At 52.4% G+C, this 16,887-nt stretch overlaps 7 protein-coding genes across 7 annotated transcripts; 3 read left to right on the top strand and 4 right to left on the bottom strand.

Annotated features, from left to right (window-relative positions):
• Positions 1-4,039: 4,039 nt before the first annotated feature.
• Positions 4,040-5,913, top strand: AYO21_01011 (hypothetical protein; the record flags this gene model as incomplete). Its single annotated transcript, XM_022650995.1, has 3 exons — positions 4,040-4,622; positions 4,689-5,254; positions 5,308-5,913. 3 exons carry the CDS (start codon positions 4,040-4,042, stop codon positions 5,911-5,913), a joined length of 1,755 nt encoding a protein of 584 aa, XP_022516473.1.
• A 514-nt stretch (positions 5,914-6,427) lies between these two features.
• Positions 6,428-7,078, bottom strand: AYO21_01010 (hypothetical protein; the record flags this gene model as incomplete). The annotated part of the gene is made up of 2 exons (XM_022650994.1): positions 6,428-6,544; positions 6,710-7,078. The coding sequence occupies 2 exons, from the start codon at positions 7,076-7,078 to the stop codon at positions 6,428-6,430; spliced, it is 486 nt and encodes a 161-aa protein (XP_022516472.1).
• Positions 7,079-7,692: 614 nt separating this feature from the next.
• On the bottom strand, positions 7,693-8,586 carry AYO21_01009 (hypothetical protein; the record flags this gene model as incomplete). Its single annotated transcript, XM_022650993.1, has 1 exon — positions 7,693-8,586. The coding sequence occupies one exon, from the start codon at positions 8,584-8,586 to the stop codon at positions 7,693-7,695; it is 894 nt and encodes a 297-aa protein (XP_022516471.1).
• Positions 8,587-9,280: 694 nt separating this feature from the next.
• AYO21_01008 (hypothetical protein) lies at positions 9,281-10,429 on the top strand (the record flags this gene model as incomplete). Its single annotated transcript, XM_022650992.1, has 1 exon — positions 9,281-10,429. The coding sequence occupies one exon, from the start codon at positions 9,281-9,283 to the stop codon at positions 10,427-10,429; it is 1,149 nt and encodes a 382-aa protein (XP_022516470.1).
• A 978-nt stretch (positions 10,430-11,407) lies between these two features.
• AYO21_01007 (hypothetical protein) lies at positions 11,408-12,580 on the bottom strand (the record flags this gene model as incomplete). Its single annotated transcript, XM_022650991.1, has 1 exon — positions 11,408-12,580. The coding sequence occupies one exon, from the start codon at positions 12,578-12,580 to the stop codon at positions 11,408-11,410; it is 1,173 nt and encodes a 390-aa protein (XP_022516469.1).
• A 907-nt stretch (positions 12,581-13,487) lies between these two features.
• AYO21_01006 (hypothetical protein) lies at positions 13,488-14,735 on the bottom strand (the record flags this gene model as incomplete). Its single annotated transcript, XM_022650990.1, has 1 exon — positions 13,488-14,735. The coding sequence occupies one exon, from the start codon at positions 14,733-14,735 to the stop codon at positions 13,488-13,490; it is 1,248 nt and encodes a 415-aa protein (XP_022516468.1).
• A 547-nt stretch (positions 14,736-15,282) lies between these two features.
• On the top strand, positions 15,283-16,833 carry AYO21_01005 (hypothetical protein; the record flags this gene model as incomplete). The annotated part of the gene is made up of 1 exon (XM_022650989.1): positions 15,283-16,833. One exon carries the CDS (start codon positions 15,283-15,285, stop codon positions 16,831-16,833), a length of 1,551 nt encoding a protein of 516 aa, XP_022516467.1.
• Between the last annotated feature and the right edge of the window lie 54 nt (positions 16,834-16,887).

Raw genomic sequence — 16,887 nt, 5'->3', positions numbered from 1 at the left:
TATGATGATTGGGTTGGCTGAAAAGACAGGCTTCTCACAGTCTTACAACATCATTGGCTGCAGGTTCCTTGCCACAACAAGTCTCGCCAGCCAAAGGTATGTTCAGGAACCTGAAACGCATTGTTATCGACCACACATGGCAGACAATGCCGATCCGGGTCGCTCTGCTTTGCTCCACCGAGTGGTGTGATTTTTCTTCTTCGCAGCAAAGCCTTCTTGCGCAGTTCCATTTCCCTTCTTTGTTCCCGCCACAGTCGCCGAAAATTCCTAGAACACAAAAGTACCTGTACGAGGTGAGCAATCCTGAAGGCCGAGAGACGATCATTTCCCTTTACACGACGGCTGAAAGACATGTTCGGAGACGCCGACCTTTGTTTATGTTGATCGTATCCTGAATCAGCATCTCGTCTCATGAGGGAAGGATTCGAAGATTTCTTCGTATAGGCACGATGCCGAAATTGAGTATACAGGGCGCGGAAGTCTGCTTAGCGCGAACCGCGCCCAACGCTAGCTAGAGACATGTGGGAGGGCAGTATCGCCTGAGGCACAGCATGGTGGAGAGGCCAGGGAAGCGAAACGGCCAGTGGCGAATGCATGGGGCTTTGGAAGAATGGGCTCAACAGGTAAGATCTGGGACAGGCTTTGCGGAAGGGGATGATGGGGACAATGGTAATTAGCTCGAATCAGTGAGGCCAGTCGGAAAGCTGCCACGGAGTCAGAAGAGAGCAGGGGGGAAAGTGTCTCAGTCACCTCTTGGCCTGTCGATAGACGATACGGGACTCTGTAGCTCTAATTATGGCATAGGGATGAGGAACTGAACAGACGGTATTGAGTGTTGGCGAAAACTTCCAGGTGCTGCTGATGGGGTGATTTAGTGTACTAGACGGTCACAGACAGGGGGGATGTTTTCAAACAACAGAGACATTCATGGGAGCCTAGCTGCGAAGGACTTTCCTTTCCTTTAGCGATCAGCATGTTCGAATATAGGAAGTGGAAGTGATAGTCACTGATGATCATGTGGATGAAGAAATGAGGTTGGAACAAGGACACTAGTGGTGCCAAGCCTATGACGCAAGCCCCGGGTTCGCTGGATAGATTTTCCATTCCGAAGATCGCTAGACTTTCTGTGGCAACTCCAACAGATGGGAAATGCACAACAATCGCATCTTTTCATTCTCCATATTTTTCTTTTTTCATCGGGTCGAGCAGGACCCTGCTCCGGAATCCTGGAGACACCCTGACACCCTTGACACCCGGGCTGCTCAGCCACAGGCAAACGTCCAGCCACTCATCTGGAACACATCGTCGGATCTTCTCTCTATGACCCAAGACAAGTTCGTTCTGTGGTGCCGTTTCCGCCACATGATCGACATCAACTGGAGAAACATTGTTGTTGCCACCCAACCTTCGACCCAAAGGACCATTCGGACAGCATGCCACGAATTCGGGCCAGACGCAAATTGCTGATTGACACGGAACAGTCTGTACAAGGTGATGATCAGATTTTTTGACCGTTCCTGCGTCGTTCTAACAATAGCAAGGCTCGTCGTGCGTAGCGATCGTCTGCCGATGATGCCATTCTACCGTCATACTTTGGGTTGGGGGACAAACGGGCAGCAGTTATTCGGGGAAAAAAAAGTGTGTTCTTATCTGCCCCAGAGGTCATGGAATATCCCTGCGCCGGGCCTAACAGCGGTCTCCAATACAACACCCGTCATCTAAACACACAGAGACGCGAAAAGATTTTCCCGTCCACTGCGGGGGCTCCTCCGATTGTATTGGCACTCCCACTTCGTAGCCGATTGCGTGAACGCCACAACAGTTCCAAGCATGATCTACACCGAGGCAGCATTTGTCACATTTGGTTTTTGCGGTGAATACAACAAAACGTAAGATAAGCTTTGCTGTGGTACATGCTGGATAACAAAAATCGTTTTGCAATGACGTTTCGTACCATTTGGTGTCATTCTGAGTGACAATCAGACTGTGGCAGTTCTCGACAGTTGTCCACTTGCAAGGAATCCAGATCACCGCAGAAGCCGAACAGTGGAGCAGAAACTCACAACGTTCGGAGTGTGGCTTGCCTATCCTTGGACGGTCCAGAACTTCCCAAAGAGCTCAATTCAGGATCTACTTTGCGCCCACCCAGGCCCCAACCTCCCACAGGTCGAAAGAACCTAGCACCACCCAATGGTCAGCTGAACTCTGCACCGCACAAATGTAGCTGCTGACGGTACCCGACACTGACCCTTGACCGGAATATCCTAGTCGTCCCAAACATGCAGGACCGCCGCCTTTCCGTCTGGCATCACTCCGTCCTAATGGGCACGCAATCACTACTGCAAACAGGCTTCACACTATTAGGTGGGACCTTGCCCGCGGTCTGTGCCTATTGCAATAAGCGACGGACAGGCGATTCACCTATCTAGCGAATTACAGCCCATGAGGCATACATCTTGAGACTTCACTACCCCTGTCGAACGTTGCCACACTTTCTAACTCGGGCTTCGTGGCTTAGCGGATCCCTTTTGCGGACTCCCTTGGTATTCACTGGTATTTTTCAAGTCTTCTCTTTTGAGCTCCTCCTTGCCTGCCAATACCATGATCCGTCGTCGAGGTATACGGACCAGGTGAACAAAAATCCCTTCTGGATCGCCCAAGGTCATGGTCGCACTAGCTTCGAAAAGGACAGATGAGAGAAAAATCCACGCAGCCAGACCACGTCCCCCACTGATCCACATGCCATGCAAAAACAAACGTACGAAGAATTCCGTACCAGCTCTAGCAGCCCTGCGGATCTCACAGGTTGGAGGCCTCCCGTTGTGCTGTTCTGTATGCGAACCCCCGCTAGGGCACGACTTCCGAGCGATAGCTCAGGGCAAGAGCATTCTTCAGCCACTTGTGGTCTGACGGTAAGTTGCTCCCTTGGGTCCAGATCGATTACTCTGTACCAGCATTGGTGGTCGCGCATTACCGCCGTCTTGTTCTATATCCACAATTGTCCCTTTACTAGTTCACAGTATCGCATATATGATCCGAGCCAATACACGCTTTCTGTTTTGACCGTTCCATCCACCGTTGACAAACCACTGACTCTGCAGTCTGTTCGTTTCGCTCCCGGGTAAAAGCTCCCTGGAATATTCTCCTGGTGAAAAGGAACTATCGATCCTCGGCATCCTCAGTCTCGGATATCGCCATACCGTTGGTGTCTTCCTCACTCCTGATCATCTACGCCTTCGACAAGGGCTCTATCCCCGCTACCCCCAATCATACAGTGGACTCTTCCATCAGCCACCAGCTTGAAGTGGACCCTGAAGCTGTTGTCGAATTTTACTTGCTATGTGCCAAAGGCTTGAGTAGAATGTGCGTCGCTATGCACCCCCCCAGTCATTAACATCCATGCCGCTCAGGCCAGATATGAGACACGGTTGGACATGAGTCTTCTTCTCTCACCAAAGCTCATCTTTTGCGCACCATTACTCAGACCAATAGTTCTGACTGCTTCTCTGTCTAGCCCTCTGAAACACCCTCGAGGACCCTTGTCAAGCACGCTCATTTCCAAATTTGGCGCCGAGCTGGCTGTTTCATTTCCTTTCTTGAACATACGAACAAGATAAAGGAGCCCTCAACAGAATTCCTCTGAACAACCAACGAGATCATTCGGATCTCTCCTGATCCGTGCTCAGCCTCCTGCTCGGTTCGAACAAGATCGACTTCACTTCTAGCTTAGGTATACCTATTTGAGGTACCATCTTTTGGCGCTTAATTTGTTTGTGTCTCACCATTTGGGGCAATATGGACTGACCGATGGCTGTCTTCTGGGTACAGCACTACTATACACTTCCCGTTATATTTGAGGGTTTCGGTATGGGCGACGAGCCTCCCCTTCGACAAAATCCCAGATTGCGTGACAGCGACGAGCATCTATCAAGAGGTCACTTTTCTCCCAGTGTTGTGGTCGACAGGACTGACTTTTGCAGAGCGGCCTCCACAAACGTCTCTACCCGTTCCGAATCCCCCTTCGGGACAACCCGCCAATATGGAGTTCGAACCATATCCTCGACAGCAGTTTGCCATTGGAAACTTTCCAAGCACGGCAGGGCTCGATATGTCGAGTGTCGCGGCGGCATTGCCAGAGTACCAGATGCGCCATTATCAACAGTCGCCATATACCCAGCCTTACCAACCCTCCGCTTCCACTAATCCATCCGTCATGTATCAATATCACCAAGGGCCGCATTTTGCAGGTCAGACTGCCGCTCATATCAACCCCCCGTATGCTCAACAGTACCCATCGCAGTATGTGCAAGGAACTCCGTCGCGGCAGCAGCAGCAGCAAGGAGCGGCTTATCCGCAATTTGTTGGCAACCCAGGAGGCCCAGGCGGCTCTCAATCGTACCTAAATCAAGCGTTTATGGTACAGCAGCCAATGATGCACAACCCAGGAGCGGCTGGTCAACAACATCCGCATTCACAGTTTTCACAACCACATGGGGCCGCGGGCTACGTTTCGCCCTATGGCTCCCGGCTGCCAACCGCCTATCCGGTGCCACAACTGCGGCTCGACAACAGTCTTGCACAGTCTCAGGCAGCAGGAGTTTATCCACAATCAAATTCTCAAGGTATGGAAAGTCTATAACCGCGTTAAGGGGTTTGTGCGTGACTGACACATCTGACCTGCATAATAGTCAGGAGATCTAGCTCAAATTCGTCACTACAGACATCCGTGCTCAGAGGTCCTCCAAGGAAACCAAGGCAATCTGGTCATGCCCTCTGGGTTGGCAATTTACCCCCCGCGACACATATAATTGACCTCAAAGATCACTTCGCAAGGGATGCGACTGAAGAAATCGAGAGCGTCTTCTTGATCTCGAAGAGCAACTGTGCCTTTGTTAACTATAAGACCGAGGCTAGCTGCACAGCAGCGATGGCTCGCTTCCACGACTCGCGGTTCCAAGGGGTGCGACTGGTTTGCCGGTTACGGCGTGGAAGTTCTGCAACAGCAACATCATCGCAAACTGCGAGCCAACAACCAACGGCATCTACCGAAGCGACAACCGAGGCCGATACAGCGCCCAATGAAACATCGGTGGTTGACGGGGCAATTACAACAGAGCCAGAACCCATAGAGAAGGTGAAGGAGAGGTTCTTCGTGGTAAAAAGCTTGACCATTGAGGATTTGGAGCGCAGCGTCGTCAGTGGAATATGGGCAACGCAAGCCCACAATGAGGCCGTGTTGAACAATGCGTATCAGGTAAGTGTGATGGCTGATGGGAATGTATCGACTTTGCCATTGACAGATTTCAGACCGCAGAGAATGTTTACCTCGTCTTCTCGGCAAACAAGTCTGGCGAGTACTTTGGATATGCGCGGATGGAATCGGCGATCGGCGACGAGGCCGCGGCGAATATCGAATACCAGCCACGACCGGAGACGCGAGAGCCTAGTCCAGCAGACCTGCCTTTGACCATACCGACACCGGCTACGGCGACCGCACCCAAGGGACGAATCATCGACGACTCAGCTAGAGGGACAATCTTCTGGGAAGCAGACTCAGAAGGGAAAGAGAAAGAAGAGCAACACACAGATGATGACCCCGGCAATGTTTCAGGAGAAGGCTATGAATCAACCAGTCCAGCGACGCCACAGACTTTTGGGAAGCCCTTCAAGATCAAGTGGATGTCGACGGATCGCCTGCCTTTTTACAGGACCAGAGGTCTTCGAAACTCATTGAATTCGAATCGTGAGGTGAAGATTGCCCGAGATGGCACCGAGATTGAACCCACTGTCGGCCGGAAGCTGGTGAATATGTTTCATCGTCCTCCTGTGGCATCTGCCAGCCCTGGTGCCACTCGGCCACCGCAACCTCATCAGGGGCCGATGGGGGGGATCATGTACGGAAGGAGTTATTGATGTGATGTTTTTCTTTAGGGATTGCCGGTTTTGTTTTGTTGTTTTTTATATTTTATTTTGACAGATTTTGTCATTGTGATGTTTCATGTTTGTACGACGACATGATGCGACGACAAGAAAAGCAAGAGTAACGTCAACTCCGAGCAACAATATTCGAGTCGCCTCGCAGGGCCACCGACAACATTCTCTTTAACTGGTTTATCCTCGCTCTCACCACCCTTCTACTTTCCCACCGAGGGACAAAGAACACGAAAACAACTGAGCTTGGCAGGCCGAGCCTTCTTTCAATTCATTGTGAATGGGGGGTTAAAGTCACCGTCGTTGAGATGAAGAGAGGCTGATCTGGGGAAGGACTTTTTGAGAGCTGCAGAAACGGCATGAGGCGAAGAAATGAGGGTGATGGACACACGCCAGACTAGGGACACAATTAGTTCATGAAAGCGGGTCTTTGTTCATGGGTAGAAGGGGGAATCTAGGATCGACAATTGCTCTATCTCTTTCTTAGGTTGAGGATTCATCGACCTCTCGAGTCGAGTTCCTGGACCAATTCCACAAAGTCCTCGTCGCCAGCTGCTGCCAGTTTGCGAAATTCGCCCATGTTTGTCTTGAGCCACTCGTCTTCCTCGCCGACCTGGATCATATCGATTTGAGTGACATGAATTTGTGGGGGGGGATGAAAGAAAAGATGCCAGAGAAAGCGAAGCTGCCTCAGGCCAGGTAGGTAGGAAGGAAGGGAGCCTGGTGGGAGGTTTCGACTCTCATTATAAGATATGTATGGGTGGTGTTTATCACTCACTTTTGGCCTGGCGATCCCGCACTCGACAGCCGTCGTCAGGGCCGCCATCACCCACACCGTCCTCAGTCCCAACTCGCCTTCCCTCCCCACGATGTCCTCCCACGCCTTGATCACGTCCCGGCAGTGCTCGTCGTAGAGTTCTTTGGACCGATGCTGCTCCCCGGCCCGCGTCCGCAGTATCACCCGGTTGTACACGGCGCGCCGCCCGTTGCGGAACACGATCTGTCCCGAACAGTCCGTGTACCGCACGTTGAGGAAGAACCGGGGCGTCCGGAACCGCGTCGAGTGCAGGTCGGTAAAGGCCCTCGCGAGGCGTTCTTGTTGGTCCGCTGTCAGGGCGACGACGTGCTCGACGTCGTAGAGAGGCATGGTTGGTTGGATGCCTAGATGCCTAGATGACTGGATGATGTGAGGTGACCTGTGCCTGTTCGTTTTTTAATTTTTATTTTATTTCTCTTGTTGTATCTGTCAAATTTTGTCACGGAGATTTCTCTCGATCGTGCGCAACTACTAAATAGTAGACGAATAACTATTATAAAGTCACATTTCCACTCGCGGGACGCTGAACGAGGTGCTTGTATACTAATCAACGAAGACAAGTCGCAGTGGTTTCCGGGGGACAACGCCGATGATGGACCGCGATCCGGGTACAAATTGCATGGTTCATTGGCCATTGGGCAGTGGAGTTTGGAGATTTATTAATTATTGTTATTTCTTGGAGTCAGGCTCCTTTCTTTCCAGTTACTTCACAAGATCACATGTTCCTGATCATCACGCAGCGCTACTATGTACGAGGAGTACTGCGTCGATAAGGACCAAGTGTGTTGTTGTTGCAGGGCCATTGGGGTTCGGTAAGAATCATTGTGGAGGTATATCAGGAATTGTCGATTCAGGCTACATGAACTCCTCGTTTGATCTCATCGGGTAAAACATGCTCTTATATCACAAGCCCTGCTCGCATGGTGTTGCTGGATGACTGTCAGTCATTTGACGGCATAGATTTGATATGAAGCCACCCATTCATTGAAGTCAATCTTGCTGACAGGATCGCTATCATTTTTCTCGACGCAATAGGCGCCCGCTGTGCTGCTCTCACAGCAACTCTTCGACAGGGTCGCCTCCATACAACAAGGCGCCGCGACCTCCGCATCATGGTAGACGTTCAAGTCCTTTCCGGTGTTGATAAAGACAATGCTATCATGTTGAAACCCAGCCTCCTCCATCCAATGTCGATATTCGTCAACCAGGCTTGCACCCGCGACGCAGCCCACCAGCAAAGCTGCGTCTTGTCGTATATAGTCTGGCATGGGCTTCTTTGCGAGAAGATCGCTGATTGCGACCCGCCCACCTGGCTTGAGGAGTCGATAGATTTCCCTGAAGACGATAGGCTTATCTTCGTCCGGGACCAGGTTGATGACGCAGTTACTGACCACCAGGTCAATTGAAGAATCTCGGAGGGAAATCTCCGTGATTGGTGCTTGGATGAATTCCACCAGGCTCTCTGGCAGGTTTGTCTTCGTGGCATTCTTCCTCGCCAATGTGATCATTGCTTCACTCCTGTCGATGCCATATATCTTCCCACTCGGTGAGGGACCTTTTGCCAACATCTGCTTGGCGGCGATCAAACAGTCAAGCCCTCCGCCCGATCCGAGGTCAACCATATTCTCATAGGGCTGAAGGTTCGCCGTCGCGAGTGGGTTCCCACATGAGAGGCCAAGGTTCGTCCCGGTGGGGACGGACGCCAGGTCTTCTGACGAATAGCCGAAAGATGCTGCAATGTGAGTGCTTTTGGATGCCTGGACTTCACTAATGTCGGCACGAGAGGCGAGGTCGGAATACTTGGTGTTGACAGTCTGATAAATTGTGGCGGCGTCCATTGTTGCACGAAGCTCGATACAACGTTGACAAGATTGTGCAAAGTAGGCTGAGGTGGCGAACTCCTGTGGGCTTTCCAACGTGACACGTATTGGAACAGACAGTGTCCCGATCTGGAGGTATCGTGCTCAGGTTTAATACATCAAGCGGTGTGTCACGGCCTGGGAGCTATTGGCCTGGCATCGTAGGATAAGGACCCGCGTACAACCAGGACTGATGCGGTAAGGGGAAATATGCAATGTCATGGTTGGTTAGTTCCGTCACAGCATAGCGAGACACGCCTCATTGGGACAACTAGTGGACAATCGAGGACGAGGTCAACACCTGGTCATTGAGTTTGTGGATGGAAAGGACATGGAAAATAAGCAGCCGCTGGACGAATCAAAGCGCAGGGGTGACAAGCTCTTGGCGTCTTGCCGCTTTAGACGTGTGTTTGTGCTGTTGTGGTGGTGCTGCTCAAAAAATGACGCAAAATCGTTTTTTCGTGCCGTCGCTGCCCGCCAACGACAATCCTCCCTCCGACCAACCAACCATACCAGCTGGCTTCCAAACAACTGTTTCCACGTGCTCATATTCATGTTGATGTTGTGAAGAGCGCGCTTCTGGCTCGTTGATTCATAAACGCGGATGATTATTGATCGCGACTCTCCACCTCAGAGCGGAGGCACGCCGCGGATGAATAATGAGCCTCACATCATGGGCTCTTATACACCAGTGGAGATGAGCGCCCAGGGATCAGCATTGCGGCCAGACTCGAGTTTTCCTCCCATAGCCATAGATCCTTCGCGATCAGTGCCGCCAATGGAGGCCCCCCAAGCCAAGCGCAACACGATTAATCAACGGCGCTGCCGCGCCCGCCGACAGGTGTACATTGAAGACCTCGAGCGCCGTATACGCGAACACGAAGCCCAAGGCGTGCAGGCCACTGCAGAAGTGCAATTAGCAGCGCGCAGGGTTGCGGAGGAGAATCGTGCCTTGAGAGAGGAAGTCAAGGCTTTGCGGGAGCAGAACGAAATTCTGCAGAGGTCGTTGGCCGGGCGTTCTAGCGGGTTTCCGCAGAGGGAAGACAAGGTGGACGGTCCCTCCTGTGATGATGGACGACGGAAGATCAGACGCACCGGCCCAACAAGGAAGAGCCGTGTGTTCGACGGCAAGACATTCGCACAGGGCACTCCCTTTACGGTCATGCCAGCACCACCAAGTCAGCTTCGTGAAATAGCCGCCAAGCCAACCAGCAATAAAATGACGAACTCGACGACAACTGTGTTTTCTTCACGACCTCCATCATTCGTATCCGGACCGCCTCCGAGCTCGTTCAGTGTGCACGACGTCGCAGCAGTCAACGGCCAAACGCACGAAGACCGTATGTGGACTCCACTTGTTGAAGAGGTAGACTATACCCCGGCGCTGATGCCTTCGCCTCCGTCTTCGAATTTCGCCACCTCCGACCTTGAGATATCATCAACCGCACGCCATCCATCTTCCACTCCATCTCCTACCGTCTCTCCCGCCCCATACAGGCAAAGACTTTGCGAGCCGCCCCTCACGGCAAACAGCACGCCCTGTCTCGAAGCCGCCCTCATCATTGCCAGTATGCGCGGCGTGCCTTGCGACGACGTCAAAATGGAGACCGAAATTCTCCCCGAACTAGGCTGTCACGGACCTCTCGCGCGCCCTCAATGCATAGCACCCGAGGCCTGCAGGATGGACAACCGTGAACACAACATGCGTCGATCCGAGGACATTAGTACCACGGCCACCGGTGGGGATGAACCAAGTTCGGACCTATCCAGGTGCGTCGTCGACAACGGGCGACTATTCGGTATTCTCGCGCGGGAAGGGTGACGTGGTTTGGGGGGAAAATATATGGAGAGAGGACGAACGGTTACCCAAATGGGTTTCACACCCCTGATTCTTGCCGCAATAGCCAAAGAAAGATCCAGTACAGTAACGGTACCAGTAAGACCAGTGCTGGCGGAATGAATGATGCCCCCTCTGTCCTGTCCCCCACCCAAGGAGGTGTGGTTACACGGGGAAAAAGAGGCGAACAAAAAAACGAAAAGAGAAGAAAAGAAACACCGTCCTTTCAGTCTGTATGAAGCATTTCTCCCTCGTTAGGGTTGGGAGAGTTGATTCTCTCTCGGTATTTGGCCTGGGGATTTGGGCCTGGGAGGGTTGGGTGGGTTGGGATGGTGGAGGGACTTGGGCTGTCTAGTTATCTATCTGTCCACTAGAGCTAAATACTAGTAACTTGACAGGAGTTTATTTGTTCTCATTTCCGGAGTCCGGTATCGTGTAGTATAGTATCGTACGCTGTACCGAGTAGTGTACTGTAGGTAGGTATCTAGGGTCTAGGGAGGTAGGTACGCAGGTAATATCCCTCCCTACTTGCCTCCCAAGGTAACTCAAACTACCTATAGGTATGTAGGTATGGTATGGTACGGTATGGTGTCACCAGCACCTCGTATAGTACAGTAGTATAGTAAGGTATGTCTGTACCGGGCACGAGGTATGTAGCCGCTTGGCTAGGTACGTGCATACACCCTCAGTCACTTTAAGCCCAGCACCACCACCAGTTCTTTAGCAGAAACATTAAGAATCTTTTTCACATCACTTGGAAATGAATGGCGCATTGTCTATTCTGGTCGCGCAACTAAATCTAGCTTCTATGGCTAGATTCTCTCAGGGTATCATTGATTTATCTTCATCCCTTGACCTGGTCCATGTCCGGTCAAAGTCAACCATACACATGAGCCCGGCATTCCACATTTTACATGGTCAAATGCCACACTCTTCAAACAAAAATTTCATACCGATAGCTCACTAAGCCCATTTGCCAAGTAGTGCCATCAGTCCGGCACCGAGACACATGGTGACAAACGCCGCCATCACCGTTTGAATGCTCGCTTTTCGCATCGAATTGCTAAACATAAACTCATGGGCCATCAACTCCACCAAGCCAGTGTAAATCAGAATGCCAGCAGACACCGAGTCAAAGATGCCGTTCACAATGAGTGTCGTCTGTGAATTGGGAGGATAGCTCTTCCTCACACCTAGACCGATGGCGATGGCCAGAGGAGTGCTCAGGCCATAAGCCAAGGCCAAGATGTATGGGGTCCATCGTCGACCCTTTGGCCACGGTGTTACCGCCAGCCGGGATCCCAGACCCAGTCCCTCAAAGGTCTGGTGGAATATGATGACGATAAACAAGGTGTTGAACTCGCTGCCGGCCACAGCAAGCGTCAGTCCGATGAAGACGCTGTGAAAGATGATGCCGAATTCGAGGATGAAAATTGCAGTCATTTGCGCTTTGTAATCCTCGAGGCTGAACGGGTTGGCCGCCTCCTCAATTTCGCTGTGTTCACGGACATGTCCCAAGTGATCTTCTCCAGGCACATGCGTACTTTGGGCCCGAGATACACGAGTAGATAGTGGCATGCTCACGGAGATGGGATTATCTTTGTACGGCGACGAATCGGCAGCGTTCGTCATTTCTGTGTTGGTGGTGGACCTGTCAAGGTCGAAGGGAGGTGTGTGGGTTTCGTTATGGCTATGTCCATCGTCGCCGTGGTCATGAGCATGTCCACCGAAATTGCCGTATCTCATGACCATCAACTCAACAAAGAAGAGTACGAATACAGTCATCAGCACGATACCTTCGACCCATGAATATTCCGTTATGGGTCCAGTCAGACATGGATCGGTCAATGCCTCATTGGCAGGAGCTAACAGGTGGATGAAGGCGGTTGCGATAATGACTCCAGACCCAAAGTACTTGCAAATGAAAAACACCCAGCCGGGCACTTTCAGCCCTTTGTGCCTGTTTGCAAAGATGGGGAATGCCGCGCCTATCGACGAAGTGACCCATATGATGAAAAGCGCGGCTACCCGTAAGCCGATGCGACCATCGTACTCGTTGCCTGTCTCACAAACTGGGGCGGCTTCGGATTCATCTTGCCGAACAACCAGATCAACCAGGGACTCGAAGCTGGACATTTCGGCGCAACAGTCAGCGGAAGCGGCTATCAGCAGGTTGCGGCCCTGTAGCGTGGCGGGCTGAAGCTGCGGGCAACCGCACAAGGTATGTGAGGTGTAGCTGGAACAAGTTAGATCTTGTATACGTGAGCAACTCGTGGTTATGCGCCAGCTGAGAAGCTGAAGACCTTACCAGGCGAGATCCCGAGCTTGCAGAAAACTCGAATGAGCTTTGGAAGATACGGCTAGAGTTGACGGAATCCCACCAGATGCAGATCCCGGATGATAAGACGGAAATGTACAGGCTCTATAGGACAGAGCACCAGCGCGAGCACCTCTTTCTGTTTCTTTTGGAGATGGGATAAAACAAAGTACAGGTTCTTCCACCCCTGCTCCTCTGGAAGAGTGAGAGAGAGGGAGGGGAGGCAGTCACCGTCAGGATGCAACGACCGTGACAAAGCCGACTCCAGTGAAGCAGACAGAGCAAGAGTGGCACAATGGGGGGAAATGAAAAAGTGAGGACCTTAAGGTGAGGGAACGATGAAAGGCAGTTGGAGCATTATTGGATGAGCTCGGCGTCGAAGGACCCCCACGTTATCTTTGATTGGGTCAATGTCGCATTTTGAAGCATGGAATCGGCAGGTACCCGTCATCGCCAGTCAGCACCTGCCCAATCTTAACCCTGTTCATCAAAATGAGCCAATAATAGTTGGCTGATTAGACAAGGCTGATCTCTTGGCACCCAGCCATCTTAAGGTCCTCATTTTCTCCAAGATTTCACTATCCCCTTTGCGGTAACATTTAGCTCCAAAAAAGGAAGTGTCCTGGAATGTGAGTTCTGACCGATCTGGACTTGGACAGTTATTCGTCTGTGCTATACTTATACATTGGATGTGGAAAGACATTACCATCAACCTCTTTGAGGATATCACAATCCAAGAAGGGCACCCGCTTCGCCAAACCCACGCTTTCGAGGCGCAGAGCGCCCCCATCGAGGCACAGGCAGCAGACCTTGATACACCAACCACGCTGCCAGTCCCATCATCGTCATCGTTGACGCGACCACCCCCAGATACATGTCTCGCTGTTGCTGGAGTCTCGCCAATTGCAGCTGTTTCTCGCGGTATCGTTCTCGTCCTGTTCCATGCGTGTTACCGATTTCCGAAACTCCATGCAATGATCCTATCACAGGGATAGAACTAATACACCGCTCAACCACCGCCTGTAAGACCCGCGGGAAACTCTTGGGGGCGGGAATTCGCCATGGCAATGACAACTGGGCGACATCTCCTGGTTTCCGTCCCAGAACCAAAGTGACATCGATGGGCGGACCAAACACTTCCGCAACCCGACTCTTCACCCATTGGTTTAGGTCATTATGTTTTGTCTGTAGAGACTCCCGCAGCCATCCATGCTCCAGTGCCGGTGTCTGCATCAGCGCCAGATAACCGAGGGCCAGACAGTCAGCGCTGGAAACCTGTTCACCCACTAGCCAGCTCTTCTTCCCCAGCATTTCACTTAGAGGCTCAAAGAAATCTTCAGTGACAGCATCCAGTCGGAACCGGTTCTTTTGCTGGTGCCGGCCTAGTAGCCCCGTTACCGTTTGCCTGGGTTTTCTGAGAGACTTTGGTATGTGTGCAGTTAGCCCTGCGTTCGCCTTTTTATCCTCCTCTTCTTGCGCACTGTCCACATCCAAACTGCTCAACCCCAAATGTTCCGATCTCTTCTTCGCTTGTGCGCGCCATTCGTGCGGTAAAGTCCAGCTGTTCGGCCATGTCAATATATCGCTGAGAGCTTGTCTTGTGTGGTTGAGGTAGTTGTCACTGCTGACGTATAGGCTGAGATCGAGAAGAGGTTGGCCAAGTGAAGTGATCAAGGCGGAAAATGCCACGCAGTCTGCTTGTTGTTGGGCGCTGAGGTCTTTGTCTAGGTCTTGTTCGCCATTGGAGATATTCCGAAGGTAGTCGACGATGTTGGCGAACCCAGCGACCCAGGTTTCGCCATCACGCAAGGCAGGGAGTTCTCCCAAAGGACTGACGCGCGCATCGCTTGAGGGAATCAGCACCCAGCGGTCAGGTTGCAGGCATTGACGGAGGTAACAAATTGTAGCTAGACATTGGGCGTCGATAGAAGGAAGCTCAAATGCCGGGCCCCAGATATGTAGTTCAAACACCATTTTCGAGCAACATTTTCTGCCGTAGTTCGAAAAAGAGGTTGACCTGCGTGACTTTCTTGGGTAGAATTGCAGACTACCGTAAGGGGCCTAGTCGGTACGGTGTACCATGCTCGACGCGAAGTGCAAATTGTTCTCCACGCACCAACGACAATACTCCAGGCTGGCACGGTTGGCTGCAAGGCGCACTGAACTCGAACATAACCACAGGAGAGTAGAGGCTTCGACCGACAACCAAGATCTGCCGCAACGCCTTGACGAAGACCTGCGATGATATCTGTGAGAATGACCGACCCACCAGTCGTGGTCAACTGAGAGGAAATCTGGAGAGCGGCAACTACGTCAGACAAACGAGGTCGCAGCACAAAAGCGGGGAAATGTCTGTCAGACCAAATATCGACTCCTTCCTGGCATCTCTGCCGCTTTAACTGTTCCTTGGCTACCCTTGCAACCCAACAACATCCTCCCTCTTCATCGCCACCACAATCACATACCACCTCCAGAGTATAGCTGTCGCACGGTAAGAGGGCAGCTTGAGTCTCGCTGATGCATGAATCAACTCCGCTTAGACCAGTGTCTGGGCACGGTCTCGTCGGCGGCCTTCAGGCGAAGTCATATCGAGAGCCTGATCCATAGCTTGGGTCATCAGAAAAACATCACTTTCGCGTGGGCGAGGACGGATCCAGAACCTCAGCAGGATGAAGCCAGCTCAATCAGCGGAGGAGGATTGCCAACCTACATTGCGCATCAAGCCGGTGTGAATTGCCTCGCCATCGACGAGAATGAGGGCCGCTATCTCTTTTCAGGAGGAGCGGACTCTTCGATCCGCTTGTGGGATCTCGAGGAGCATGAAGGCTTGTCGCCGCCGTCAGCGTCGCGGAGTGCATTGACAAAATACATTCCTAAAGCAGCCCTGTCCAAGAGCACCCCCGACTCGCATACTCATGCCCTCACCTCAATCTCAGTTTATCCCTTCGATCCTACTCCCTCCACCCTCCTCACAACCTCTTATGACAAGACCTTGAAAGTCACGTCAATAACCCCTTCTGCCCTAACCCCTGTCCACACATTCTCCCTGGACTTTCTTCCCTACACCCACTGCCTCTCCCCACTTCCGGATTCGTCGCCCTTGATCGCCGTCGGAACGGCCCACCCAGCCATCCGCCTTCTTGATCTCCGCTCAGGGCTGTCCACGCATTCCCTGGCAGGCCCCAACGGCGCCGTGTACAGCGTGTGCTGGTCCCCAAAACAATCGCATCTCCTCGCGTCCGGCTCCACCGACGGCCGCGTACTCTTCTACGACATCCGCCGAGCGAATGCCGTCTTTGCTTCTTTGGACCTCGACGACGCAATCGGCATCATCGGCGCATCGGCGACCACCGGAGCAGGAGCCCGTCGCGAATTACTAGATTTCAACGCCCTTGCGCATAACGGTCCGGTCACCAGCGTGCAGTGGTCTCCGACGGGGGACAAGGTCATCACTGCGGGCCATGATCAGCGCATCCGCGTCTGGGACGCCGCTTCAGGTCGCAACGACCTGGTCCACTACGGACCGAGGATCAGGAATGAGAGGCAAGGCGAGTTGAGACCGCTGATCTCTCCGCGGGGCTGTCACGGTGTTGGGAAGGAGATGCTCTGGTGGCCCAACGACGACGGAAGGGGCATGGTGTTTCAGCACCACTTGAGAGAGGGCAACTTGGTCAGGATCTTGAAGACAGAAGGGGTCAGGGCCTCGGATGTGCAGCGCGCAGGCGCGAAGAAAGGTGGTGGCAGAAGAGGCGCCTTAAGCGGCAGCGGCGTGGGTAACGTCGCAAGGCTGACCAGCGGAGGAAGGATAAACGCCATGGTCTGGCGGGTCAATGCCGTCGTGGGGGAAGGCATAGAGATGTACACGGCCCACGGAGACGGAAGGATTTGCTCCTGGATGCCCACCCAGATAGCAGACGAGGACGACGACGAGGAAGAAGAAGAACACGCCGGACCTACCAGTGGCAACACCGTCCCGGTCCTGAACGAGGCTGAGCAGAGGAAGAAACGCAAGCGAGATCTCATGGAGGATTTGATATCAGGCTTGACGAAGAAGCCCATCACCTTTTCGTAATTTTTTTCAACTTTGGAGAAGAAAGGGAAAGAAAATCCCATCCTACAATTGGAG

The sequence above is a fragment of the Fonsecaea monophora genome (genome assembly GCF_001642475.1).
Source record: "Fonsecaea monophora strain CBS 269.37 chromosome Unknown Scaff4, whole genome shotgun sequence".
NCBI lineage: Eukaryota > Fungi > Ascomycota > Eurotiomycetes > Chaetothyriales > Herpotrichiellaceae > Fonsecaea > Fonsecaea monophora.
The sequence above is the reverse complement of the archived record's forward strand: the minus strand, read 5'-3'. Positions and strand labels throughout refer to the sequence as shown.